Raw genomic sequence first — 27508 nt, 5'->3', positions numbered from 1 at the left:
AAGTGTGAATGCTGGGGGGTGAGAAATAAGAGAAGAAAAAAATGATAGATTGATGGATGCATTTTTTTTCCCAGCTCTAATATGTTTAAGTCAGTTTGATCCACATGCCCTAAACATACACTCTCAGGACATGAATAACACAATAAGACAAACATGTTGAAATGAAGAGTTCAGTAAAAATAGTCTTTCTTTGAATTTACTGATGTTTCAGTAACTTTGTTCAGATAGAAAATTGCTGACATTTTAATATACAGTCTGACTCTGACATTATTAGACGTTACAACCATGTCTTCAACAATCCATCAAACAAGCAGGTGATCCCAGTTCTTTTTCAAATGAAAATCTGCGAGAAATGTTTCATAAGTTTGACAGAAATGATAGTCAGTGATTTTAATGCTTCAGAGCTGGGTTTGAGTTTCCCTCTGTGGGATGAGGAGGTGTTTGCCCAGAGGCTCGGGGCAGAAGGAGCCTTCTTTGTACACCAGCCGTCCTCTGAGGATAGTCGCACACACCACTCCATGCAGTGTGGTGCCAAGGTAAGGAGTTGTCTGCACAGACACCATCAGCTCGTCAACAATCTGCGCTCGCTCCATCGTACTGTTCATGAAATGTGTCCTCGTGTTTTTACTCACCTTGTTTTTATGGTGTATACCTGCTTCTTGAATCTGTGAAGTACAACAGACGATGAAACAAAGCTGATTCACGATTAGGGGATTGTTAAAGATAAGGACTCGTTCTTACCTCAAATTCTCTGTCTGGGTCCCATATAACCAAGTCGGCATCATAGCCGGGGCTCAGGCTGCCTTTCTGGCTGTCAAGACTGCACAGCTGGGCTGTTCTGTGGCTGAGAAGCCTCGTAACATCACACAGCTGGAAGCCTCTCTTTCTGGCTGAACTCCAGAACAGAGGCAAACCTGGTAAACATGTTGACAGCGATAAACAATCCCGTAAATACTTGTGTTAACACCAGTCAAATATGACAAGCTTTATGTAGTTCTCACAAGTTCTTACAAGTACAATCATGCCAGGTACTGTCATTATTCTAATCTGTACTTCACTGTTTAAGTGTTGCTCCTGTCCACTCACTGTGTCAGAACAGTAAATGACCGTTGCCCTCTACACCGGCACACAGCTCTTGTTTACCTCCCTGCAAACTTTGCCCAGTGTGGGTGATTATACAACAGATTATAGGGGAGGACGGAAGGAGTGAACACGTAATCCCCCCTAAAATGTGCATATATTATTCCTGTAATACTTCACAGAACTGTCCTGTTTTGTGGGTGTTTGCTTGTGTCGCCTTCAGCTGAGCAGCAGAGAGGATTTGTCAAGTGGAGACAAATCCTGGCTCTGCTCCACAGACAGTGATTATCATGGCTGTCATGGCTCTGTGACAGCATCCGTGCAGACCTCGCATTGATGCCAGAGCATTTTTAGATCTGCAGCCTAAAGCTGGAGATTGGTACAGTAAAACTGAAAAATTTGTAAACATAACCTAGTAAGCAGTATCACCTTACATCTAATTACTAATGTGTGTCATGACACTCTCCATTAGGAGTGAAAAAACGTAAAGAATTATTCAGAAAACATGGGACACTAATGCGCCAAAGCTGCTGAGGTAGCGCAGGTCGTCTAATAACCAGAGCGTCGGTGATTCGATCCCCGGCACCGCTAGTCGGCACTCCAAAGTGTCCTTGGGATAAATATGCATGTGAATGGGTGAATCTAACTCATACTGTAAAGCTCTTTGAGTGCTCGATTAAACTGGAAATGTGCAATAATGATGTTGCATCAAACATGGGCTAGTTCAAAGTTGTGTTAAGAAGGTTAATTTAAAAAATCAAAAATAAATTTGACACACCACTCAGCCTTTGTAGCTTTAAAAACAGCAACATTTTTCTTAGCTGCATAAGACTTAACTGCAGTTACTTAATGGACTAATGCTAAATTGGATTTAGGTTAGCTAATGAACAAGCACTGATGATTGACCAAAGATACTATTTATTTACATCTGCAGTAGCCTATATTTGATTTAGTAGTGCCAATCAGCTTGCATCAGTCATTTTATGGCCTGCACCCGGTGTCTATGCGACGACCCCGCCTCTTTTTCTGCTGTGCTGTTTGCTCGTCTTTATGCTGCAGTGCACACTGAGACCTTCAGGGAGCTGAATGTCCCATACGCTGAACACATTTTGAAGTTGGGCACCCTGGAAAATAGCTGATCCAGATTTGGTCAAGATTGAGGGTAATAGGTGCGATAACAAATTGCAGTCCCGAGTCAATGGACTATATTTAGATCTAATGTTATGTTGCATTGAGTTTTACATTAACCGTCATATTAGAACTGCAACTTTGCAACTGCACCCTCAGGGAAAGAAATATTAAGTGTGTCTGTCACTAGTCTCTAGTTAGCTCAACCAAGGAGGTGATGTTTTCGCCCGTGTCCATTTGATGGTTGGTTGGTTTGTATGTTTGTAGGAAGGACAACACAACTAAAGGCTGGGTTATGAACCCTGATGGAAGGATGGAGTATGGATCTGGGAAGAACCCACTAAATGTTTGGTGAGGATCTGGATCAGGGCGCAGATCCAGGATTCTTGTCACTTTCTTTAACATTGACAGACAAGGTATTTTTTTACATTTTCACTGTTATCAAAAAAAACAGGCACGTTAAGGGTACTGATATCTATGAGTGTGTGACATTTGGTGCAGCTTGATTGACTTTAATGGGACTGTTGGGCCTTGGCAGTGCAATGAGTGTCATTCTAGTTACCAAACTGCAGTGAAGAAATTCCTCCCCAGGCCTGAGTGAAGTCTCCACTGTCCAGCTTCTTCAGATCAGGGGTGCAGGGAGAGTGATCAGACACCACCATGTCAATCTGCCCAGCTTTCAGTGCTGACCATAACTGCTCCTGAAGGGGCACAGTCGATCTATCAATCAATCGATCGGTGAAAATACAGTAGTCATACTGTCATCTACTCTGCATCCTGTTCCATTTACCTGGTTCTCTGATCCTCTGATGGGAGGACAGCACTTGAACTGCGTGGCCCCTGCAGGTATGTTCTCAGCACACAGGCTGAGGTAGTGGTGGGTCGTCTCCACCGTCAGCGGGGCCCCGGCCAGCCGCGCCGCCTGGATCAGTTTCAGACACTTTGCAGAGGACAAATGAACAATATGGCACCGCACCCTGGGGCAGAGAAAGGTAGTTGACGGACGCAACCAAATCCTATCCAGAGTGAGCTGCTGTTGTGTTGTGGATATTTATCAACATGCTGGTGTTCTTACTGGTACTGCAGGCAGAGTTCTGTGACAGTGCGAATGGCCTCTATCTCCATGACATCTGGCCTGGACTGGAGAAAAGTGGAGTACTGACAAGGGTCTAATATGGAAAAAGGTTTGGAGGATGTGAGTATGTGTGACTGAAAACAAAATGTGTGAATAATGTACAGCACTGGTATACTGCCCTGCCCAGAGCGGGGCAGTATACCAGTGCCGTATCAGTACTGTGGTATTGTATTATAAACCTTAAATTTAGATATCCTTAATGAAAGATACAGCTAATCCGATTTTCTGACTATTCTACCTGGATAAAACTGTAAAGCCACACTTTTTACGTTTTGTAGATTTTGTCTAAAAGGGTCAGTTCACCCAAATCACAAAAACACATTTGCAATTCCCCCTATCTAACCATGTGGATGGTTTATCACCTCCACTGTCAACAGTGAAAACTACCACCAGATTTGATTATGAATTAATTTCCTCCAATATTGTGGGAAATTAATCATTAAATAGTGGAAACAAATCAGTTATAAATGTTTTTGTGATTTGTCACAGTGACAATATCATCCCAGTATTGGTATTGATCAATTGGCCAAACATAAACCTTAGATTAAAAGTAACACACACTTATACATGACTGTTGTGTCATCAGTTGTGATGTATATAACCCTCTTTGAAAAAAGGGTAATTCGGTTAAAATGTAAAATATAATGTAAATTTGTTGGAAAATATTGACATTGACTGAGAATGGTTAAATAAAATTATATAAGAGATTTGTTTTGTTCAATAAAATCATGTCGCTGCATAGTATTACAAGTGCATGTAACTGTCTTTTTACAATGTTATTATTATCATACATTCCAAATAACCATTAGAAAATACAAATATATATTGAAAACTGCATTTGACCAAACATAAGCTGGTTTTGTTTAGTCTTAATTTCAATGAAAGGATGTTTTTGTAGAATAAAATACGATGTTGCTTTCCACCATTGTGCATTGTTGCAGTATGGCAACAATTTATCAGCAACCCCCTTTAATTTTTCGATACATATTTCCATTATTTAAGCACGTTTAAATAATAAAAACACAAAGGATTAGCAAGCAATAATTTGTGCTAAAATATGTAGGATATGTGAAATAATTCTTACCAGCTGTCTCCTCTGTTGTTTGCTCAACATCTATCTCTGCATGAAACTGGAGGAGGAGACAAAGCAAAATATATTTCAATTAAAAGACTCTACTATTTTATTTAAAAAATTTTCATCAAGTATAGTAGATGTTCTGGAGGTTACCAGCAGGACACTTCCTGTGCCTTGCAGCTGCTTCATGGCCGTGTGTAGATCCGAGTCAGTCACGTGGGGAAACTCCTCCACACCACTATGGATGAGGAAGCATTTGAAGCCAGCTACTCCAGCTTGGATCATGGGCCGCAGGTCAAGCTGTAAGGAGACATCTGCTGTTTGTCTTTGGTTCTAATTCAGTACAGTCTGGCTGACAATGTGTTCATCTTTGTTCAAACCGTTCCACTGCATATGGCCGACCTGATTATTAGGAATTACACCTCCCCAGAAAGCCGTGTCCACAAAACACTTCCCTGTCGCCTCCCGCAGCTTCTCGTGAAAATTATCCAGAGTGGTGGTTGGAGGGACGCTATTTCTGTATGAGGTTTAAAAACAGAAAAGAAACTAAATGTTTAAACTAAAAGCATATTCAGTTTCACTCTAAGAATATCTCAGCCAATGCTTCACTGACTATTTCCTTAGATTTACAGATGAATAAAATAATGTTGTCTTCAGAAGCTATTCCCCAGCAAATCTCTCATATACATACGTATTTATAGCAAAACAAAATTCAACTGCTTATATATTGTTCTAAAGATCAAAACTTTGTTTTGCGTATCTTCCCAGAGACACTAAAGCTAAAAGCTAAAGAGCAACAACAAATACACTCCAGCTTAGTGAAACCAGTAGTTGCATTAAATACTTTTATTAATAAAAATAGTAATAATAAATTAATACACTTAATAAAGATATACTATGCTAATGTTCATATCCTTTTTAAACTATATAAAGAAGGATAATATTTTCAGAAAATTGACTCTTAGATTCACATTATACTGTCACGTGTACAAACCTGTATTACTTCCACTTAGATATTTGCCTGAAGAAACTTTAAAACCTGTATTTCACAATCTGTTTACCCTGCTGCCTTCAACTTCAACTATAACCTTCCCTTAGTCAAACAGTGGGTTCCTGTGAGGATTATCAGTCACCTATGTCACAATCATCCAAGAAAAAATGACTGAAGGGCAATTAGACATTTCACCCTCCATCAAAATAACTGAGGAAGCGTCTGGGATGAAAGGGGAAAGTCCAGTTGCCCTGGAGTCAACTGTTCTTGGATGGGCACTGATTGATGTTAGGGGGCAGTGGAGGGAGTCTCCAACTTACAGGGGCATGTCTACAATGGTGGTCACCCCTCCAGCTGCAGCAGCCCTGGTGGCTGTCCAGAAACCCTCCCAGGAGGTGCGTCCTGGTTCATTCACATGGACATGGCTGTCCACAATGCCGGGCATCACCACACTGTCCCCGACGTCAAGCACCTGCAATCACAGATGAGAACAGATAGCATCTCTTTTAACATCAAACACCTCTTCAATACATTTGGATTCCAGGAGGAGGATCAGTGTGAGTCAGCTTACCTCACATCCAACATCTGCAGAGGAGTTGATGTCAGAGAGGATTTGATGAATTCTTCCATCCTTTATGAGGACAACAGCAGGACAGACATGGTCTCCTATCAGGACCCTCTGGCTCCTCACAGCAGTCACAGTAGAACCCAGCTCCATGTCTGCTTCTACTGACTGGGAATGAAAGTCTCTGTCTCTACACTGTGATACACCCTTGGCAGATGAGTGGCCTGCAGCTCCCACCACCCCTCACAGTCCAGTTCAAAGTTTGAAGCCTCTGTTGACTCTCTCTCTCTCTCTCTCTCTCTCTCTCTCTCTCTCTCCCTCACCAGTCTTGTGATGTCACAGGCACATGTGATGACAATTATCATTTCTGATCGAGCAGAACGCAGAAATAACACTGCACACAGCGCAGAGGTTCACCCAGAATCTCAGCATCGATGCAGACTCCCTATTGGACAATTTCCTGACCCACTTTCTCTCCTCGCTCACCGTGTGGGACGCATAGGGTGGGACCATAGACTGTATATATAATGGTTCTTGGTTCTGTCTGAAATCTGTGGTGCTTCCACCTGCTGAACACAGAATAAACTGTAAGAACCAGTCTTTGCTGGAACATACACAACATAAAACATCCTTTTTATAGTGAGTTTCTTCTTTTCATTAGATGAAGCACTGCAGCACCTGATGTCCTCAGCATCCACTGTGGCAGCAGCAACATGGTGGAGATCGGCAGCTTCAGGCTGGTCAACATGAGGACGACCTGCACCAGCTTCATCTGCACAACACTTCATGTTTTCCTCCCTTAGCTAAAGATGGCCTGCAACTGTTTAGAGTCATTGCTAAGTGTCATGGATAATAGAGTTAATTTCTATATTCATTATGGTTGGTTAAAAAAATTAACACTTATCAGAACAATGTTTATCTTTTACTTTCTGATTTGATACACTTTAGATAAAAACCCAGTGTTTTATTTTTCTTCTTTGCCATAAGAGACAGAACACAGTCAGCACAGCTGTGTCCTTCAGGCTCGTCCGTCACTAATAAAATGACAGGAAACAAAGTATGGCATTATTGTAGAGGAAGTGTTACTTATGAACAAAGTTTGTATCCTTATTTTCTGTGGATATTCAACTACGTATTTGAATATGGTTTTGGATTAAACAGTGCACTACCAAGACAATGAATGTACAGTATGGAGTTCTTCCACATTAATAGTATTGCATTTATAATTTAATGCATTATGTATTATGTGCAATACTTTGCTTTGATTGTTTGTAAGTTATGAAAACAGGTCTGTACCTGGAGTCAGTGTTGAAGTGATGACCCTCAGTGTTCAGTCTGGTTGGATTCCAGTTGTGTCTCATGTTGGACATCCACAGGTGCAGGCTGTCTGAGTCACCTAGAGGAACATTCAACACAAATACACAGATACGTAAAGTCATACATGTGCCAGGTTAACTCCTTAACAGACTTTTACATGGTAAAAATAAAAGTTTATTACTTCAAAGTTCATCAGATCATAATCATTTCAGCTTAGGAAATAGGTGGTGGACATCAGCCTCAGGTTCTCTATGTGAATGTCTATTCTAGTAAAGTTACACTTCCTATAATTTATTTATGTGACAAAAAAATACATTATTCTGCATGTCCACTTATTTAACACAATAATTCAGTAAAGTCTGCCTAAGATTAACGATGTAAAAACTGAATGTAGCCGACAGGTTTAGTTTTCATTAACACGTTACAACACATCAACACCAATACTCTGAATAAAGAGCTTTAGGAGACGTAATGCTACTTTAAACAGCTGCTCTTAAAATGCAGATGTGACTTTAAATACTACACGTTTCAGTTGATCACAGTAAATCTGTTTCTGCAGAATAATAATCTGTGTAACGTAGTCAAGTCAAATGGGTTGGCGAGTGAAACAACTTTACATAACATTAGATATCTTACGTGGTGGAGCTTATTCTCCAAACACACACAGTCGCCTGTCTCAGTTCATGTCGGTAATAACTCCTGCGGTCCCGTTAGCATCGCCATTACTGCTGGTATTTTGCCTGCAGGCTAGCGGAGCTAAACTAACAAGCCAGGTACAGAGACACCGATACCTGCTCATCACTACTAACACTAACACATACATAAAATAAACTTTACTTACCACAGAAACGGGAGCGGAGACTCTTTTAGTTCTCCGTCCGGGAACAAGCCGAACATCAAACCGTATTATTCATCCGATATGGTAGTGAAACCTCTCCACAGACTCAGGTCCTGTTCGGTGAGGGGGTTAGCCTGTTAGCCTGTTAGCTCAGGTGAAGCCGAGCAGGCAACAGGCTAGGAGCTGGAGTCGCGTGCAGTGTGACGTCACCTGTCCATCAAGTGATAATTATTCATAATTTCAAACATCTATATCATTTAAACGAGTGAGTTAGAAAAAAATTCACCCCCCTCAGAGTTGTCATGAAGGAAGAACTAAGTGATTGAGACTAAAACCGTTTTTTGAACCAGGCTGTAAACAAGTTTAATTCTGCTCTAAAGTCGGGCTTTTTAACATGGGAGTCAATGGGAATTGACTCCTTCTTGGAGCCAGCCTCAAGTGGCCACCCAGTGAACTGCAGCTTTTTGCACTTCCGTATTGGCCTCATCGCTCAGCCCGGGATGTTGCCCCTTGGGTGGGACGTGGTGAGCGCGACTCTCCCGTGAACGCGCAAACGGGGTGGAGCCGTGTGTGAGTGTGTGTCGCCCGTGTGTGTGTGTGTGTGTGTGGCCTCCTCCTCAGGGGAATACGGTTTGGATCTGCTTCTGCCTCATGGATGCAGAGTGGGGACCTGCTGAGATGCAATAAGCTGTTGGAGACTAAGAATGAGAGAACACCAGAGAATAACTGTGTGTGGAATGAAGACCAGGTAACAACATCCAATCACAAGTGGTCGATGCTACGATACAGACGTGAATGCGCCTGAATGCGTCCTGATGACTGCTCACTCCGGATCAGTTTTAACCCTCGTCCATAATAACACACCTGAAAATGCATTTCACATGACCGCTCACTCAGGCAGATGACTTTGTATAATGATGAGGCACTGTACTGAAATACAATCGATACATTTTATTTACACACTGTAACAGAGAACGATTATTCAAGGTATTTAAATGAAACAAGCAATTTCAACAGTTTTTAAAAAACCATTAAGTAAAAATATTACACAGTATTAAAAACATTAAATGTATAAAAATGTTTTAAAATGTAGCAGAAAAAAGAGTTAATAAAACATACAAAAAATATTGAAAGGTAGTACAATGTAGATTAAAATAGAAAAACACCAATAAAAAAATAAATATACAAATAATTCAGTCCTCCACTTTTGGACGGAAGCAGCTTGTGAGGCTTGAGAAGAATTTTCAGATTCTTCTCAGCAGCTTTCTCTTGCCGCCAGAGGAGGCTGTGGCTGCAGCGGTGACGTCTACAGCCTCGTCAGAACTCCAGGAGACTTCACGTGTGTGATGGAAGACTGACGACCAGGTGGTGTCTGTGGACACTATTGTCAGGTCAGAACACCAGGAGAGACCAGGAGAGTTCACCAGGAGAGTTCACCAGGAGAGTTCACCTGGTGAGTTCAATGAAGAACTGCTGGCTTCACTTGCCAGCAGGGAGCAGGTGGTCCTGCGGCTGGCCCAGCACTGTAACCATGCACTTCATCTGCAGATAGAATACACATTATGAGAATCACATCTGCTTACATTCTCTATAAATATGAAAAATAGATAAAAATCCATTTGGTTAGATGATATATACCATTTGGTATTTACAGTCTATGGGGAAAAGGTTTTGAGCCAGGTACAGGAACGCCAGTACAACCCCAACCCCCCACACATCGATGGCCTCTGTGATTGGAAGACCAAGTGATACTTCTGGAGCCCTGAGAAGGAAAGACATGAGCCAAAGATGAAAAACCTGTGCAGGATGAACTCACCTGTACCCATACGGCTGGATCTCCATCCCCTGCTCGACTTGGGACGCCATCATGGCGCAGCCAAAGTCAATCAGCTTCACCCTGAGTGGCTGATCCTGCATGTTGACGAACATAACGTTGTCCAGTTTGATGTCCGCGTGCAGGACGCCAAGACCCTTCAGGGCATCCAAGGCCACCAAGAGCTGCAGGGACAGAAAGAATACAAAACATTAGATTTTTTCCCCACATGTGCTGTTGTTGGTTGTTAGGTTAAAGTTTTGGGGATCTCTCTAACAAAAGGGTATTGGTTTCATGGTGCATTGACTGCGGCTACATACCTGCTTGGCAGCTGGGCGGATCTTATGTAGAGGAAGGTGCTCCCACTCTCGCTGCTCTAGCAGGTCATAGAGATTCATTTCCAGCCTTTCAAACACTGTTCCATGTGCTGAAATTGTTCATGGAATTTGACCATGTTGGTGCGATCCGAATCCAGGTCACTGATGAGTTTCAACATGGATACCTGGAGAGAAAAGAGGAAGCATGATAAGACAAGACTATCAACAGTTTGTGATCAGCTACATGTTCTGATGGAGCAGACAACACTTGAGCACAGGAAAATAAACAAAGAATTCAGTCTCATACCTCATGCTCAGGGTCCTGGGCCAACTCTGTGTCCTTCTTCAGGATTTTCACAGCCACGTTCTGTTTGGTCCTGAGATTCATGGACGCGACGATTTTGCCAAAGCTGCATTCCCCTATAAAGTCCAGGTCTGAATAGGAGGAAGAGCTGCTGTGAAGCGACTCGCCAGCCTGAACGTCAGGTGCTGTAGGTGCAACTGTGGAGAGAGATGGTGGAGACCAAATATGTGACGTGGGTGTTTCAGTGTGAGAGATTCATTCAGTCAATGCAATATGAACAAACGCACAACAGGAGTCACATGTCTTTGTATTTCTGTGGCTGTAATTTTAAGACCATGTGAAGACAAAAAATATCACCAACAATTATTAGGTACGTTACACCAACTCATTCTGATTGAATAATATTGGATTGTTGATTTGTTTCCGATTCAGACTTTGAAAAAGAAAAGAGTGAAACTTATGTTGTCTCTGTGTTTTCAGGAACAGGTCTAGAAGACCGACAGCTACAAGGAGAGGGTCAAGAAAGAAAGGAAGAAGAGCGAGAAGGAGGAGAAGATGGAGAAGAAAGAAAGGAAGAAGGAGGAGAAGATGAAAAAGAAAGAAAGGAAGAAGGAGGAGAAGATGAAAAAGAAAGAAAGGAAGAAGAGAGAGAAGGAGGAGAATGAGGGGATGACGAGGAGGAGGTTCCCCTGTTTTCTCTTCAACTTCAAACCCTCCTAATCTCCTCTCCCATCCTTTCTCTCCCTCTGCCCTGTCAATCATCCCCTCATCCCAGCTCCCCCCACTACCTTACACCTTAACCCCCTACCCTCCTCACCCTCTTCCCTCCCCTCCCCTCCTCCCTTTTCAGGGCCAAGAAGTCCTGCTTAGTGCAGCTGCCCATCCAGGTGGTGATGCTCCCACTCAAGATGCTCTCGATAGTGCAGGTGTAAACGTTCCTGAGCATCTTGAGGGGGAGCTGAAAGTCTCTCAGGCGTCTGAGGTGGAACGTACTTTAATGTACTTTACTTAAGTAGATTTATTTTCTGGTGTTTCTTACTTTTACTCAACTACATATATCAGCAGATATCTGTACTTTCTACTCCACTATGCATTTTGTGACATGTTCACACTGTTATATATTTCTAAAAACTAAAGGAGAATTGATCCAATCAGAGTTTTAGATTAGACCCCGCCTCCTGCAGCAGCTTCATCACCGGGGAAGAAGAAGCTCATGACATAGATTAACAGAAGGCTGAGAGATTAAGTTATGAATTCATATATGACAATACAAGAGTCTGTACTATTCCTGTATTAAACAAAATATATATTATGAACAGTTGATGATGTACTATTTTTAATACTTTAGCCTGAGTATATTTTAAAGCAAGTACTTAAACAATTTAAGTAAAACCTGTGAGTACTTCCTCCACTTAGGTTAAAAGCTGGTCTGTTACACTGTACAACAGTGTAACTTTTCCAGTTGTAAAAGGTCCCCTGTCTTTTCTGCTGTGCACTTTATTGTCCATCATACAGTTTCACAGCCAGTAAAAAATTAGACTATTTAGTAGATCTTTGATTGAACTCTTAAACTCGTCATATGTCTTCATTGCTGTTTGTCTGTCTGTTTGCAGGATCACACAAAACTGAACTGGTTTTCTTGAAACCTGGTGTAAGGCTGGGGTTGGGACCAAGGAAGAACCCATTCACTTTTGTGGCTGATTCCATTAAGGGGATCCAGGTATTTTTCTTTAACATTGCATACTTTTTGTAAAGTTCTCAACAAATAAGGCACAAATCCTTCTGAAAAATCCAGAGTGCTAACAAGCTTCTCTATGAACAGGTGTGATTGTAAGCAGTTTGCAAAAAATATATATACAGACCTGGAAAAAGATTTAAAGAGACCACTGCAAGATTATCAATTCCTCTGGTTTTATTATTAATAGTAATGGTAAAATTAAATGAACATTTACTGATAACATTTGTGCCAAATTCCAAATTCAACAGACGCTGGAATTAAATGGCTGCCATGTATGTAGAGATGCAGAATTAAGACCAATCTGGATTGCAGGTCTCTTAATATTTTCCAGAGCTGTATGATCTCATCTATTTACAATAAGTTGACAATCAGCTATTGAACAGAACCGTGTTATAATATGACTGTTCTGTCATGTGGACGTTGAAAAATATCCAACATGCACATGATTTGTTCCATTGTATCTGTCAGGGTTTGTGAAGAGAGCAGGTGGACCCAAATAGTCAGAGCGAGGCAGAAGGCAGATCCAATTAAACAAAAAATAGCACAAACAAGGAGCAGGCCCAGGAAGAAACAAAAGGCAAAACTCAAACAGACGACTCGAAAAAAGACAGATCTGAGGAGTTGACTTAAATACAAACTGAACTGATGACAATCAAGAGGTAAAACAAATCAAGGCAACAAAACTGGAGGGAAACACACAAAGGCAGGAAGTAAATAGAACAGAGTCTGTTATCAGATCAGACTTTAAAATAAAAAAGGAAACACAGAATGAAACACAAATCTAAACAAATCTTACACATAAAGTATAAATTACCAAAAGAGTCCATAATTAGAACAGTCCAACAAAAAGTCTTTATCTTTAGAGCCTGCCAGAATCATGCCAGTATCGATTGAATAGAAAATATGAATCTCAAATATGTCATAACATGTTACCATGCAAATAAATCCACCAGACGGGTTAAAATGTCTTAAATAAACATTTTTTCATGTATAATGATGATTTAAAACAATAATGATAATAATAACTGTGCATATACTAAAAGTAGAGCGCGACCGGCAGCTCCATCTCTCTCCTCACCTGTGTCTGTCCCCTGTGTGGCTGCAGGCTGCTCCGGCTGTGCGTCGGTTGGCTGGAGCCTGTGGGTGAGGATGGGTGAGGATGTGAGGAGGAGGATGGGTGAGGATGTGAGGAGGAGGAGGAGGAGGAGGAGGATGGGAGGGGTGAGCTTGACTGATGGAGGCTGACAGGATGCAGCTTCGCCTCAGCGGGCTTCTCCTCCCTCCATTCTGCCGGCACGATGCGCTGTGCGTTATGACGCCAGGCCGTTCGACGAGCGCATTACGTGGGGCAGGCGGAGCAGCCTGGATGCTCGCTCTGTGTTATGTAATGTAATGCATCGGATGCTGCAAAGGGACGGATGGCTGATCTACTAACGACCGACGGTGTGTTGGTTTGTGAGTGACCTCAGCAAGAAGCGAACAATGCTGATAGTGCGTCGGTGTTGCAGAGTGACTGAGTCCGTCTGGACACCGCTGGCCTCTCCCTGAGGCGCACAGACGGCTGGGATCTGCAGAAGCTGCTTTTTTAATTCTCCGGCCGAACCAGAGGCGCGTCCCTGTTTCAATCCCTGTCCTCTCTCTGTGGAAATAAACCCATGCGGGTTGGTTTCGGAGACGCATCCACATCATATTTATTTCTCCATCGCAGGGGAGTGATCCCGCAGCCTCTCAGCGGTGGTATAAACAATGGCGGGTCCCGAGCAGCAGCAGCAGCAGCAGCAGGTGGAGGAGAAGGCAGAGTACATAGATGATGCTGAGATGGCTCTGCAAGGAATCAACATGCTGCTCAACAACGGATTCAAGGAGAGCGACGAGCTCTTCAGGAGATACAGGTGAGATTATCTTTGATTTCTTATCAGACGATATGTTTAATGCATTGATCTGTAATTGCACAAGGACTAATAATCTCCAAGAAAAATGCTGCAAGTGGCTAACACATTGGATGTAACTCAGGGTACAGCATGTACTGACTGAACCAATGGCTTCATACATATATCATCATAACAATATAATCCAAATGAATGATTGGGTTTTGCTTTGGGAGGCTATTGATCAGTGAGTGAGGGTCTATGGCCCCCGGGTGTCATTCCTGCCTGGGATTCCCTGAAGCTTCCCCCTGACACAGACCACCTCCAACTGAGCATCTGGCATTTTCATTCTCATAAGGTCACAGGACTCTAAGATTGATTGATTTTGTATTATTATTCAGGCATCATCACACATTGTACAAGTATAATCAATATAGACATTCTAAACATCCATTACATTATATATTGACTCAAAAGACGACGCAAATGGTTATATATATATATATGCCTGTCTATATTCTTATTAAACTAAGCTCCCCTCCATTATTCATCAACAGCAACGATAAAAACGGTGCACATCTAGGCTTGAGCATGTGACCAGCATGTGGATTATTTTATCTCTATCTATAAGCCGCTTGTTTTTAAGAAATGTCTCTCCTCCACGTCAACAGAAAGTCATTGACATCAGTCATGAAGTGTTTGCTCTGTTCCCGAGAAGGAAAAGTTATGTGTTGCCCCCTTAAGTTACCCTCAAGATTCTGTGCTGGAAATGACTCACTCAATACATGCAGACACAAATGGGCACAAAACACTGAAGGGTTAAAGGAAAATGGATTGTATCAGTCAGGTGTCTCGTAGAAACAAAGTTTACATATTGCTTATGTAGCATTTTTGGAGGTCAAGAATTTCGAACCAATTGATCCAAGTCCCTGATCAGACTGATCTGTCCGACACAAATAACTTAACATGCGTTGTGCATTTGAGACTGGAATTTTCCGACCTGCTGGCGCCAGGAAGGCACCTACACCAGAGACAAGAGGATCTGTATCTGTACATGATTATGAATACGTGTACTAAAATGATAACTAAAGTCTCAAACACATTTTAAAGCTACAATTCATACTCCTGAGACAGAGCGTTGCTAAGGCTTCTGTATTGCACGGCCACGAGTGAGATGTTATTGTGATTATAATTTTCAACAATTCTTTGTGTCTGCTTCGTTTTGTGGTTGTTTCTTCTCTCTCTAGGAGCCAGAGCCCACTGATGAGCTTCGGGGCCAGTTTTGTCAGTTTCCTGGTGAGTTTCCTCTCAGCTGGTGATGAAATGATCAAATAGATAAAACCTCCAATGAGTGTTAAGAAATGGTAAAACAGCTATTAATATAATTGATTCAGCAGGAGAGCCCATATGGTCACGGTTAAGTTTTTACCCTCCAGGAAAACCACGTTCGGTGGTATCAAGTCCTGAAATGAGCCAACGTGTCAAACTGACTGCATCATTGTCACCACTGGCATCCTCTCCTGTGCTTTTTCCATCCATTAACATAATGGATGCATCTTCCTCTCAAGATCAGTACTGCTCTTGCAGGGAAGCACATTACTATAATGCTGCGCCCATCACTGATGAGCGAGGGAGAGTTTTCAAACACACACACACACACACACACACACACACACACACACACACACACACACACACACACACACACACAGCTGTCGCTGGCCCTCGTGTCGACACAAACCATATGAAGGCAAAGATGATGTCATCCACATGCTAAATAGCCCTGAAGGCAGTGGGGGTGGGGACTTCTGACCATCATGGCAAGCCTTCATATGTGGACAGTCATAATTAAATGTAGAACAGCTAATATTGTACGTGGGTGAAACCATAGGGCCTGTCTCTAATATTGACAAAAATATACAATATATTATAAAGTATTTCCTCCTTCCTTCATGTGTGATTTTTTTATCACATCAAAGATTTTGGGATTCTGATCCCAAACACTCAGCTGTATAGATGTCACCGTGTTTCTCCATTCATTGTTTCACAGAAAGAGCCCTTTGTCCTCGCCTGCTTGTTAAGACTCTTGCATAACACTCCTTCACTCTTATTACAGGATTGTAATCCAGCTAAAGCGTAGATTTACACTGTGAAACGAGACAATCCAATATCAGACTAATAAGACATTACAATGTTTTTATCCACCATATAAGACCGTGTGTAAGGATTTCATGCTGCATTTCACTGCAGAATGCCATGATGACATTTGAGGAGGAGAAGATGCAGACGGCCTGTGATGACCTGAGGACTACTGAGAAACTGTGTGAGAGCGACAGCGCCGGAGTGATAGAGACAATCAGAAACAAGATAAAGAAGAGCGTGAGTGCAAAACTGTGCATGAACGACACAGAATACAATTTCACTAAAGCTGCTTTCAGACATGCACTGAACTCCCAATAATAGTTATGTAAGCCGAAAGTGGCTGTATGTGAGTTCGCAAATGTCCAAGTGGGAGCCTCCAGACTTTAGTCCCCCGGTTAAAAACTGCTGAGTATGTCCGAATGAGCCGATGCACATCAGGAGATCCTCTGTCGGGTTCACCACAAGCGAGTGGGTTTTCATAACGTTTCTAACACGTGTCAGTAACACGTGTAAAATTTAAAAAATAAAACAAATATCTACACACGTAGAAGACACCGACAAAGATGTCAAGAGAGTTTTTGGGATAAGGGTCAATGCCAGTATTGATGTGCGGCAAACAAAAACACGTGATCTCTGCAGCAGAATCAATACGTTACATCCTGCCTCTGCCTGCTGCTCCCCCCCTCACCTGAACACTGGAGATTTCTGTGTTGTTGTGAATACGTCTGAGCAGAGAGTCTCCTACTGCGTTCTTCATAGGTTAAAGGTAAACTCCGGACCAAGTCCAAGCACAATTGTATTCTCAGAAGTTCATGTCTGAAAACGGCTTAAGTTTCTGTGAACAAACTAGTTTCAATTACTGCAGACATCTGCTAATATCACAGCCAGAGCAGGCTACAGTACTGATAACAATGTTTACGTGGTGGGCATCAGGTCTAATGATGCAGGCAGCAGTGAGATCATGCCAAACCTACTCACAGATTGAATTAGTACTTCTGTGAAATGTAATCAACAAACTGAATGAGCAGTGTGGGGGCTGTCTAGCAGCTCTCGGGAGGAACTTCCTGTTCCTCTGGCGAGCAGCCAGTGGGGAAACAAGTTGCAGGGTGCATACAGATTAATGAGTGTGTGTGTGTGTGTGTGTGTGTGTGTGTGTGTGTGTGTGTGTGTGTGTGTGTGTGTGTGTGTGTGTGTGTGTGTGTGTGTGTGTGTGTGTGTTACAGATGGACTCTCAAAGGTCAGGTGTTGTTGTGGTGGACCGCCTTCAGAGACAGATCATCGTTGCTGACTGTCAGGTGTACCTCGCAGTGCTCTCCTTTGTCAAACAGGAACTTTCTGGTAATTCAAAAGAACCGGCAAAATGTGTCTCTCATGGTAATCAGTATTTGGAGCACTGTGTCACCATGGTGATTCTGTATGCATGTACTCACACCTGATGAACACTATGACAACTAATATAGAAAGTGAAGAGCAGATTAGATAATTGGGAGGATCTCTACAAATGTAAATAAGGAATAACTTTAATCTCGTGAAATTACTATACCTCTGTTATGAATTCTTATTTTTACTTTAGAATTGGTATTTGCAGATACTTCAAATATGAAAGGGACACTCAAGTGATTGAGAATTGCATTATCATAAAGGTGTTTGATTTACAGGAGACATATTCAAAAAAGAGAAATGGTCCAAATGGAAGAAACAGAGGCCCGAAATATTTACTTTAAACACTTTATTCTTATATTTGATGTCCTTCGCTTTAAAAATGCAAGATCCTACAATTCCCATAATGCAACCAATAGCAGGTTTCGCTACACCCTCCACTGTCACATCACCAGGGTTTTTGTCAGATATAAGGAAGCTTTCTCAAACGCCACCAAAGACAAAATATAACAGCTTTCCCAGGCTGAGTCAAACTCCCTGTTATGATTTAAGTTATCTGGAGTTGTAAAACTGGAAAATGTCCCCTTTATTTAATCAATGAAGTGCTGAAACTATTGCCTAGTTAATTAATCAATTGAAGTGACAGAATTCATTATTTTAATTATTAATCACTCATGTTTTTAGTTGTGTCTAATTGTTATTTGAATATTTTGAGTTTGATCTATTGTTCAGATGCATCATGCAAATATAAGTATTGCTAATAATCATTTGTTGCTTAATGAATTATTGTAAATTATGGATTTTTCTTGAATGTATCTAGTTGCTTATTTCCATTAACAGCCTACATCAAGGGAGGCTGGATTCTTCGTAAGGCTTGGAAAATGTACAACAAGTGCCACAGTGACATCAGCCAGCTGCAGGAGACCTGTCAGCGCAGGTCCTCTGTCACCCAGGACTCCCTGTCAGCAGACAACGCCAACCACAACGCCCCGTTGGAGAACGGCGTGACGCCCGAGGCCCTGGACCGACTCAAGGGCTCCGTCAGCTTCGGCTACGGCCTTTTCCATTTGTGCATCTCAATGGTGCCGCCACACCTGCTCAAGATTATCAACCTGCTGGGTTTTCCCGGGGACAGACTCCAGGGCCTGTCCTCCCTAATGTATGCAAGCGAGAGCAAGGACATGAAGGCGCCGCTGGCTACGTGAGTGGGCTCAACCAATATCATTTCATAGCATTGCCATTTTTAATGCTCTCCTTTATTGCATATGATGATAACATATGTCTCATATTTTGCATATATTTCTTCTTGTCCTAAATTCAAATGCTATTTGAAACTGGAGTATTTCAGCTGACAGAAAAGTAAAAAATCTAAAACTATTGTTGATTTAACAGTTTAAAGCTGCTCTTATAAATAATTGCATCAAATGTCTTCAATTTTTTTAAGGTGTCACATAGATGGCCATCTCATGACTCTGCAGCATTTTAATGTCTTTCAGCAAATAGTTTTGGTTTTTGGGCCTGCAACTTGACAGGTTTGGTTAACCCACTAAGTATCTGTCCATCACTGAAAGAAGACAAAGATAGCAACCAGCTGTAGTGAAGCGTTTCACAGCAGAAGAGACAGATATTTCTTATCAGGAGCTGGACACCAAAACAGAGAAACAATCGGGTGTATACAGTATATTGTAGTTACATTAATTAATGGATGTGTAAGTAGGGAACACCATGACATAATCTTCGAGTATAAGGTGATAATATGTTCTTTACAACTTTTGGCGCTGCCACCAAGTAGCAAAAATCTTTTGATGCAGCTTTAAAATAATATTTATCTTTTGTCCTTTGTAGGTTTCATGACGGTCAGTGGTCTTTCGTTTGTGACCCTAAAAAATATAAATAGTTTGATGAGCTAATTACCCCTCACCTCACCCACCCCTTCCAAACATGAAAGAGAACCTGTGCTAGCCTTCAGTTGTCATAAAAACTCAAAAGGTGTTTAGTTTGTCCAGTCTGGGCTACTGTAAAAAACATGGCGGCCTCGGTAGAGAGGAGCCGCTCCTGGTGTAAATATAAAGGGCCAATTCTAGGGTAAAGAAAACAACAATTTGTACAATTTAGATGAAACACACTAGTGAAAACATCACTAGGATTATTTTATATTAAATTTCTACCAATAGTCCCTCTCACTTAAATCTTACACACTGAACCTGAAAAAAAAAAATAGAATAAAGAAATATGAAATCAAATCCCTTACACTCTCCCATTGCTATCCATGATACTTAGGGCCTTGTGCAGAGCATTATCTTAACGTTCTGCATTATCTTAAATAACACTCTCCTTTATTGTGTATGAAGACTACATATGTCGCATATTTAGCATATATTTCTTATGGTCCTAAATTCAAATTCAATTTGAAACTATAGTAATTCAGCAGACAGAAAACCCACACGGTTGCTGTCCTAGAGTATTCAATCATATGAGTTCATCTTCATCAGCAGATTGTCGTTCTTTCTTGATGTTGAAAGTGAAAGTCGACCAAATTATCTCACTGCAAGTTTCAGTAGTAGTTCATTCAGTAGCAGTGCAGGAGCTTTGCAATGTGGGAAAGAATCAACAAAGTGCTTTTAAGAAAGGTAAATTCCATGACCACTGGGAAAACTCAATCTGCTATTGAAGTATGAGCTTTTAAATGAAACCTCAGTTATAATGGTTTGTTTACCTGTGCATCAGTTGTATGTGAACCAACATGTCAGTGCCCTTTTCATCTGTCGTATCATGAGCATGTTTACTTTACCTACATGTTCAGGTTAACACACAATAATGTTGAGATTCAAGTTTAGTCTAAGAAGACTCTGCTGTTGTGTTGCTCAGGTTGGCCCTCCTGTGGTACCACACGGTAGTGCTTCCTTTCTTCGCTCTGGATGGCTCTGACACACATGCAGGGCTAATGGAGGCCAAGGCTATTCTGCAGAGAAAGTCGGTGGTTTACCCCAACTCATCGCTCTTCATGTTCTTTAAGGGACGGGTTCAGAGGCTAGAGGTATGAACCTTAGACTCAGGGCGGATAATATTATAATTAGCCTAATGATGAATGATGACTGTAGCCTTTGACAGAGTTCAGGCTTTGATAGTCTAGTCTGTGATGCTGAGTAAAGACATAAGTTGGCAAGTATAAATATATATATAATATTTATTTTTATTTATTTATTATATATATATATATATATATATATAATATTTTTTATTTTTTTATTTTTTTTATTTGTATTTATTTATTATATATATATATGGCATGTTAGACAAATAATTCTAAAGAAAAAATCTAAAAAGAATCAGCATCAATCAGTTAAGCAACTCCTGTTCAAACATATATAATTAATATGCATGACAGATGGTTCATCACTCATCAACATTTGATCAACCAGCTACTTATCTAGATGCGTGTCTAACTGTCACCTGTTGGTGTCTGTGTTCTCTCCCGTGTCCCCAGTGCCAAATCAACAGCGCTTTGGCCTGTTTCCATGATGCTTTAGAGCTTGCATCAGACCAAAGAGAGATCCAGCATGTGTGTCTCTATGAGATTGGTACGTGTTTCCTCACCAGGTTAGCTGTGATATACGGGTACGAGGTGTACAGGGCAGCAAATGATTTGTTTTGTTCTGTGTGCTTGTCATTGTGTCAGGATGGTGTAGCATGATAGAGATGAATTTTGAAGATGCGTACAGGTCGTTTGAGAGGCTGAAGAACGAGTCGCGCTGGTCACAGTGCTACTACGCTTACTTAACCGGCGGTGAGCCTCACACACACAAACGGATGCCTGCACTGTTGGAATGCTTCCAATCTGTGTCCTACAAAGTCCCTTTTGTCATTTTGCAGTGTGTCAGGGTGCTTCTGGCGACCTGGATGGAGCGAGTGGAGTTTTCAAAGATGTGCAGAAGCTCTTTAAGAGGAAAAACAACCAGATAGAGCAGTTTGCTGTCAAAAGGGTGGGTCTCCATGCAAATGTTACCTTTTTTTCCCCCTCTTTCACAAGCCAAAATCAAATTGTCCTTCTCTGTCGGATTTCTGCAGGCTGAGAGATTGAGAAAGACATCTCCCACCAGAGAGCTGTGCATCCTCGGTGTAATCGAAGTGCTATATCTGTGGAAAGCACTTCAAAACTGCTCCTCATCTAAATTGCAGATAATGAATCAGGGTGAGTGTGACCTGCATGACTCACACCAGCATAACCACGTTAGCTGCAGTCAGATTTCGACGACTTTGATTTCATTTCTGTGTGTGATAAGATCCTCTTGCGTCTGCTCAGTGTTACAGAGTGTAGATGATGCTTCGTGCAGAGGCTTGAAACATCTCCTTCTCGGTGCCATTCACAAATGTCATGGGAATATGAGAGACGCTGTTCAGGTATCAGCCCACACGAGTAGTGAATCAGTACAGATGATCTAAACTGGTGATGTTACTCATCATGCTTTTTTTATCCATTCTCTGTGGGATCCAGTCACTCCAGTTGGCTGCTAGAGACGACTATGGACGGCAGATCAACTCATATGTTCAACCATATGCTGTCTATGAACTGGGATGTATACTCCTTGCACAACCTGAGGTCAGTCAGTTGCACATAGTGTTGGTATTTCTGTAATCAGCCCAGTGCTCGTTCGAGTGAAGTTAGAAAACGTTGTGTTCATCCTACCTGGTTTATCTGCAGTGAAGATTTCATAGTCAATGTTTTTCATTCGTAACCTGAGATCGGCCAGCCTGTCATTATTAGCTGTCCCTATGTCAAGGAAGGTTATTCAGGGTGACCGGGCTTTCTCCATCAGGGCCCAGATGCTCTGGAACTTCCTGCCTGATGAGATTAGACTCACCCACTCATTACCTATATTTAAATCACTGCTCAAAATATATTTCTATAGGAAAGCGTTTCTAACATCCGATATCTAATTCAGACACTACTGTATTATTTTAACGCCTTTATTCCTTTTATCTCACTTTTATTGCAACCACAATTTATGTAGTTCTCAAATATGACAGCTTCTGACTCTGCTGCCTATGAGAGTAGGTATTTAGTTTAGTTTTAAAAAAGGCATAGAGGTAATGGCGTCTGATCTACTGAGCGGGCCACATGACTTTCATAGCACTGCCATACAAGCCAGTAGCCAGTCAGATTTACCTTCAGCCTCAGCGTACCCTCAGGTTTGGCTTTTAACGTTATTGCGATTAAAAGGCTGAAACGCCTGATGACGCCAAGGTACAGCTAAAGATTATAATTTTCATTATAACAACCAGTCCGACAGTGTTCAAAAGTGATGTTCCTGAAGCACTTTGTAACCTTGTTTAGATAAGTGCTATACAAATAAAGTTATTATTATTATTATATGACGGAGATCAGCACCTGAGAATGTTTGTGTCAGTCCGATTCGGTGAAATGAAAAAAAAAGAGATCGAAATGATCTAAATAGCTAATTTGACCAGTGGTTTGACTCAGCTGTCGACCATTGCTGTAGTTTTTCCGAGCATGTAGAAGAAGACATCTTCAACTCGTTCCACAGACTGAAGGCACACTGCCCCCGACCCCACCACAGAGCGCTGGTTTCCTGTTATTCAATTTTTATTGTGTCCAAATCCCACTGCACTTCCCTGCGCCATTAACAGTACACATGCCAAGTGTGGAGCTGATGAGATAAACGGGGGGTTTGTAAATTGCTAGGTCGATTCATTATTGAATTCTAATGATGCTCAGTTATAACCCACTCTTTTTTTTTTTACTTTGCAATCCAGACAGTGGGAAAGGGAAGATCATTGCTACTTCAAGCAAAGGTAAAATCTTCACATAGTAATCATCTCCATTGAAATTTACTTTGTGTTTTTCCACATACAGTACATTAAATGTTCAAAATAAATCTCTGTCACGTTCTTAGGAGGATTTTACGAGCTACGACTTTGAGAACAGGCTTCATGTCCGCATCCACTCCGCCCTGGCCTCGTTGAGGGAGGTAGTGGCGCAGTGACTCCAGGAAGAAGCTGTGACAGCTCAGGCTGTGCTCACGGCTTTTTGAAGACACGTTTTTAAGCCATTCAAACCAACTCTTTGACATCCCCTTGAACTGGCTCCTGTGTTTGTCATTCTTATACAGATGCAGAGAAATACGCTTGTTTGTCGTCTTCCTCGTTAAACAGGCTGATATGAGGTTTCAATCTTTGTGCAGACATAGAGGGTGTTCATGCCAAACTGTGCTCTATATATAGGCCTATATATATTATACTTAACTATGCTGTAACTTGTCTTGTTGTTGACCAGCAAGCTAATTACCGATTACATCTTTAAGCATGGTTTTTTGTTTTTGCACAAACCTGGAAAACTCATGGTTCGGGACACCCAATAGTTAAGTTATGGCCCCAACTAGATGATGTTTAGTTTCAATTTAACGTTGGAGCTCATTGTTTCCCCTTCCACTTCCTGTCTGTATGCTAAGCGAGACTAAACATGTCCCTGGGCTACGTCTGAACTGGACGCACAGAGATGAAACTGAAAGAGGACAAACAAGTATATTTCCTCCTCTCTGTAACTGTTCCTTTACGTGTTTTCTGCACCCTAATGTTTAAGCTAGCTAGTTAACAATTTTCCTCTTGAACTTGTGTGTTTGGAGGATTTCAATTCCACCCGTTCAGTTAGCAATTCAGCACGTAAAAGTAACATTCTAAAGAGATCGTACCGTTCCTCCCTTAATAGTAACTTTATAAAGTAATAAAAGATTCAGATAGTAGTGTTTTCCACATTCTGTTAAAACATGCAGATGACATTTTAGAACATCTTCTCCAAATAATTCAATATAATTAATTCCTTCGCCATATCACATATCATGAAAAGGGTTAGGGAGTGTTGATCAAATACAATGTTTGATTTTATACGTTCTTACAAAGGACCAGCAGTTATTTAATACATAGTGTCCTGCTCATAAAAATTTCCAAATCTGCTTGTCAATTGCAAAAGGACGTGGACACATATCACACAGGGGCCACTTATATTCACAACAGACTTTAAACAATAAACCTTGTAGTCTAATTAGAAACTGTTCACCTAAAATCACACATACTGTCGTGACAACTAGGCTGCTGTGTCACACTCAAGTAGTTGATACATGTATAGTAAATGAGAAATCACAACACTTCACACTGATGTTATATGAAAACAAACATTGATCTGTGCACTATGCATCGTATGGCAGGGGAACAGTCGCTTTATTGAAGTCAAATGTTCCTGCGTGTCCATCTGTGCCAATACATCAAGGTATTGTACTGCGGTACATGCAGTACTGTAATGTTACCACTGACTGGTGCTGCTACATGTCAGCCTAATAAACATATATTACTAATGACTTATTTTGATAGTGTTTTAGTGATACAAGCTTTTTAATTCGTCCATAACAGTGAAGAGTTAATTTGTTACATAGCCGAAAGTTGTACTTTTACAAGCACCATTTACATGATGCTATTTTAATGAGTCTTGCACCTGCAAATTCTGTCAGGTTGCAGTGGTAGTGTGATCTTCCATTCCATTCCATGATGAATGAATATCTCAACAGAGTTTCACACTGTACATATGAATGATTCTGTGCAGGGTATCGCCAGCTGAGTAATGGTTCATATGAGCAATATAATCAAGAAGAGAACATCTTCATTTACAAAGTCTCTCAACAACAACTATCTGTGTTTATCTTCCAATGCTTAAGAAAATGGATGGATTTGTTTTTGCTCACACTAAGCTGGTCAGTTTAAGCCAGTCATCCCCCTGTGGCTGTGGTGGATGTGAATTGTGGTAAATGTTAAGAGGAGCACTGTGTGAGTGGTTGGTGCCATGCAAGTGATGTGGTGAACAGTGAAATGTCAGTAAGATGTCACTTACCTGCTGTACCAAATTCTTCTGTCACTTTTTCCTTTTGTCATGAGATTTTGTTGAACTTGAGGTAACGTGAGGATGACGGTGTTCCAATGTGTCACTGAACTCTACAATAAACTGTTCTCCAATAATCTAACAACCTTTGTGCGTGTTATGTTTACGTGTGACATGTTTTTGGTGAAACTGTACTGCTTTTTATGTCAAATGGTGGCAGACATCAGTTCTGTGCCTATACCATATAAGTGAGCATCTGGCCTACAGAACCACTGGGAGACACCACAAACACTGGGTAGTTTTACAAGTTTATGCCCTTCTTTTAACATAATGGTCACAAATGAATGTTGTTCAATGTCCTTGTTTAATCACTTTGAAATGTCTTATTGCCATGTCTGGTTGTTCCCCTGGGTGCCGGCATAGCGTTGGCAGGGTATCAACCAAATAACCCCATTATGTTATAGTATCATGTAAAATGAACATAATAAAATCAGAAAATGACGGCATGCATAGCTCAAAAAATGCATTTTCCAAGGTGTCTCTGCAAGACATGATCTAAAGCTTATATCGATTGAAATAATTTACGACCATTTACTGGGAATTATGTCATCATGACATCACTATAAAGTCAGAAAATGACATCATGTAGTGCAGTAATACGTTTAGAAAAATGACCTACAGCTTATTTAGATTAACCAATTATTCATCATCATAAAGTATTAATGATGTCATTAAATGGAATTATTATCACTATGATTAAATTACTATTATTACGATATAAAGTTATCCCTGCCTGTCGGATGCTTTTTATCCCAACTTGCCTTTTATCTGTTTAATCTATGCATATATGTTTGCTCCAGCAGAGGGAGCTTATCTCACAGACGGAATGTGGGATGTGCTGTATTTTCCCATGTCTTGATATTGAGTCATAACGTCATGATGTCAGAAGAGAATTCTCACTGGTGTAATGTAACTAAAGCACATTTAATCAAGTATTTTACTTTTAGTCCACAACAATTATTTTACAGATTCAGTAAGATGAAGAAGCAGATTATTAATGCAAATAATAAAATGAACAAATAAAAACAACAAATTGTGATGTATCAAAATAAATACATTGTGTGTGTGTGTGTGTGTGTGTGTGTGTGTGTGTGTGTACATTTATCTTTAAAAGGACCATTTTTCAAAGGGCTGTTCGAGAGTGAAGACTTGCTTAGGGTTAGACATTGAGTTGTGATAATTAAGGTTAGCTTAAGGTGCTAGGGAATGCATAATGTTGTTGAGTGTCCTCACTAAAATAGAACAACAAGGTTGTGCGTGTGTGTTTAATTTTAATTTCTTCAAAAATCGGTCATAAAATAGATTTCATCATTATTTTTTATTGTCATAATAATCTTATACACTTATTTTACTGAGCATGAGATGAGCAGCAATCTCGATTTCATTGAATCATCCTTACATTTACAATTCACCTCATGATATTTTTGCCTCTGTTGTTTCCATGTTGGATGTGAGCAGTGTGAGCTCTACATGCTCAGATAGAGACCCAGCGAGAGCCTCTCCTCTCTTTAAGGAAACTTGTCTGTCACACTCCGCTCACTCAAACAATAAATTATTCAGGCCTCTGCGCGACTGAATTTAGACATGGCAGAGCAGAGCTGGAAGGCTGAACGGAGACAGTACCACGGACTCCTCCTCCATCTTCCTGTAGTGGACGCTGGTCGTCCTAAATAACTCTCGCTCACTTCTAAAACTGAGCCATCAACGTGGCCTACTTCACTTTAACACAGAAACAACAGAGTGTATTTGAGGATACTTGAACCAGTGACGTGGTGATTCACGGGAGTGACATCATCCTTCTGATTCACACACACTTCTTATATTTTTTCTGCTGCCTTGAAACATTGGGTTACACTTCGACCAGCGGGT

At 41.1% G+C, this 27508-nt stretch overlaps 3 protein-coding genes across 5 annotated transcripts; 1 reads left to right on the top strand and 2 right to left on the bottom strand.

The window, feature by feature from the left end:
* Positions 1-178: 178 nt before the first annotated feature.
* Positions 179-6569, bottom strand: zgc:103559 (Allantoinase, mitochondrial). Its single transcript, XM_047343113.1, has 11 exons — positions 5981-6569; positions 5730-5881; positions 4821-4935; positions 4572-4718; positions 4428-4473; positions 3284-3377; positions 2999-3185; positions 2771-2909; positions 742-914; positions 633-665; positions 179-548 (listed from the first exon to the last, which is right to left on the bottom strand). Exons 1-11 carry the CDS (start codon positions 6125-6127, stop codon positions 399-401), a joined length of 1383 nt encoding a protein of 460 aa, XP_047199069.1. The 5' UTR covers positions 6128-6569; the 3' UTR covers positions 179-398.
* Positions 6570-9269: 2700 nt separating this feature from the next.
* Positions 9270-13720, bottom strand: LOC118120600 (homeodomain-interacting protein kinase 1). Of its 2 annotated transcripts, none has more exons than XR_004698231.2 (5): positions 13380-13720; positions 10567-10760; positions 10263-10444; positions 9768-10127; positions 9270-9671 (listed from the first exon to the last, which is right to left on the bottom strand). XR_004698231.2 is itself a non-coding variant. In XM_035175688.2 (5 exons), exons 3-5 carry the CDS (start codon positions 10338-10340, stop codon positions 9668-9670), a joined length of 264 nt encoding a protein of 87 aa, XP_035031579.2. In that variant the 5' UTR covers positions 10341-10444; positions 10567-10760; positions 13380-13720; the 3' UTR covers positions 9270-9667. The 2 variants fall into 2 exon arrangements, 1 of the variants encoding a protein (XP_035031579.2); XM_035175688.2 differs by having other exon boundaries at positions 9946-10127.
* Positions 13721-13774: 54 nt separating this feature from the next.
* LOC118120599 (tetratricopeptide repeat protein 39C) lies at positions 13775-25721 on the top strand. 2 transcript variants are annotated; one of them, XM_035175687.2, is made up of 15 exons: positions 13775-13909; positions 14010-14193; positions 15417-15465; positions 16420-16548; positions 17535-17649; positions 18532-18892; positions 20560-20728; positions 21179-21272; positions 21371-21478; positions 21565-21674; positions 21760-21883; positions 21995-22092; positions 22187-22291; positions 23467-23505; positions 23607-25721. In XM_035175687.2, the coding sequence occupies exons 2-15, from the start codon at positions 14048-14050 to the stop codon at positions 23694-23696; spliced, it is 1737 nt and encodes a 578-aa protein (XP_035031578.1). In that variant the 5' UTR covers positions 13775-13909; positions 14010-14047; the 3' UTR covers positions 23697-25721. The 2 variants fall into 2 exon arrangements, with proteins under 2 accessions (XP_035031578.1, XP_035031577.1); XM_035175686.2 differs by having other exon boundaries at positions 13857-14193.
* Positions 25722-27508: the final 1787 nt, after the last annotated feature.

This window comes from Hippoglossus stenolepis, chromosome 14 (genome assembly GCF_022539355.2).
Source record: "Hippoglossus stenolepis isolate QCI-W04-F060 chromosome 14, HSTE1.2, whole genome shotgun sequence".
NCBI lineage: Eukaryota > Metazoa > Chordata > Actinopteri > Pleuronectiformes > Pleuronectidae > Hippoglossus > Hippoglossus stenolepis.
Note: the sequence above shows the minus strand (reverse complement) of the source record. Positions and strands in the feature narration are given on the sequence as shown.

Bases quoted from the DNA above. Each gene is read 5' to 3' on its own strand.
- zgc:103559 (XM_047343113.1), bottom strand. From the start codon at position 6,127: ATGGAGCTGGGTTCTACTGTGACTGCTGTGAGGAGCCAGAGGGTCCTG. The intron at 5,882-5,980 runs GTAAGCTGACTC...CTGTGATTGCAG, and splicing joins CTGCAGATGTTGGATGTGAG to GTGCTTGACGTCGGGGACAG. The intron at 3,378-4,427 runs GTAAGAATTATT...TTTCCATATTAG, and splicing joins AACAACAGAGGAGACAGCTG to ACCCTTGTCAGTACTCCACT.
- LOC118120600 (XM_035175688.2), bottom strand. From the start codon at position 10,340: ATGAATCTCTATGACCTGCTAGAGCAGCGAGAGTGGGAGCACCTTCCT. The intron at 10,128-10,262 runs GTATGTAGCCGC...CTGTCCCTGCAG, and splicing joins TCCGCCCAGCTGCCAAGCAG to CTCTTGGTGGCCTTGGATGC.
- LOC118120599 (XM_035175687.2), top strand. From the start codon at position 14,048: ATGGCGGGTCCCGAGCAGCAGCAGCAGCAGCAGCAGGTGGAGGAGAAG. The intron at 21,273-21,370 runs GTACGTGTTTCC...TCATTGTGTCAG, and splicing joins TGTGTGTCTCTATGAGATTG to GATGGTGTAGCATGATAGAG. The intron at 22,093-22,186 runs GTATCAGCCCAC...TGTGGGATCCAG, and splicing joins ATATGAGAGACGCTGTTCAG to TCACTCCAGTTGGCTGCTAG.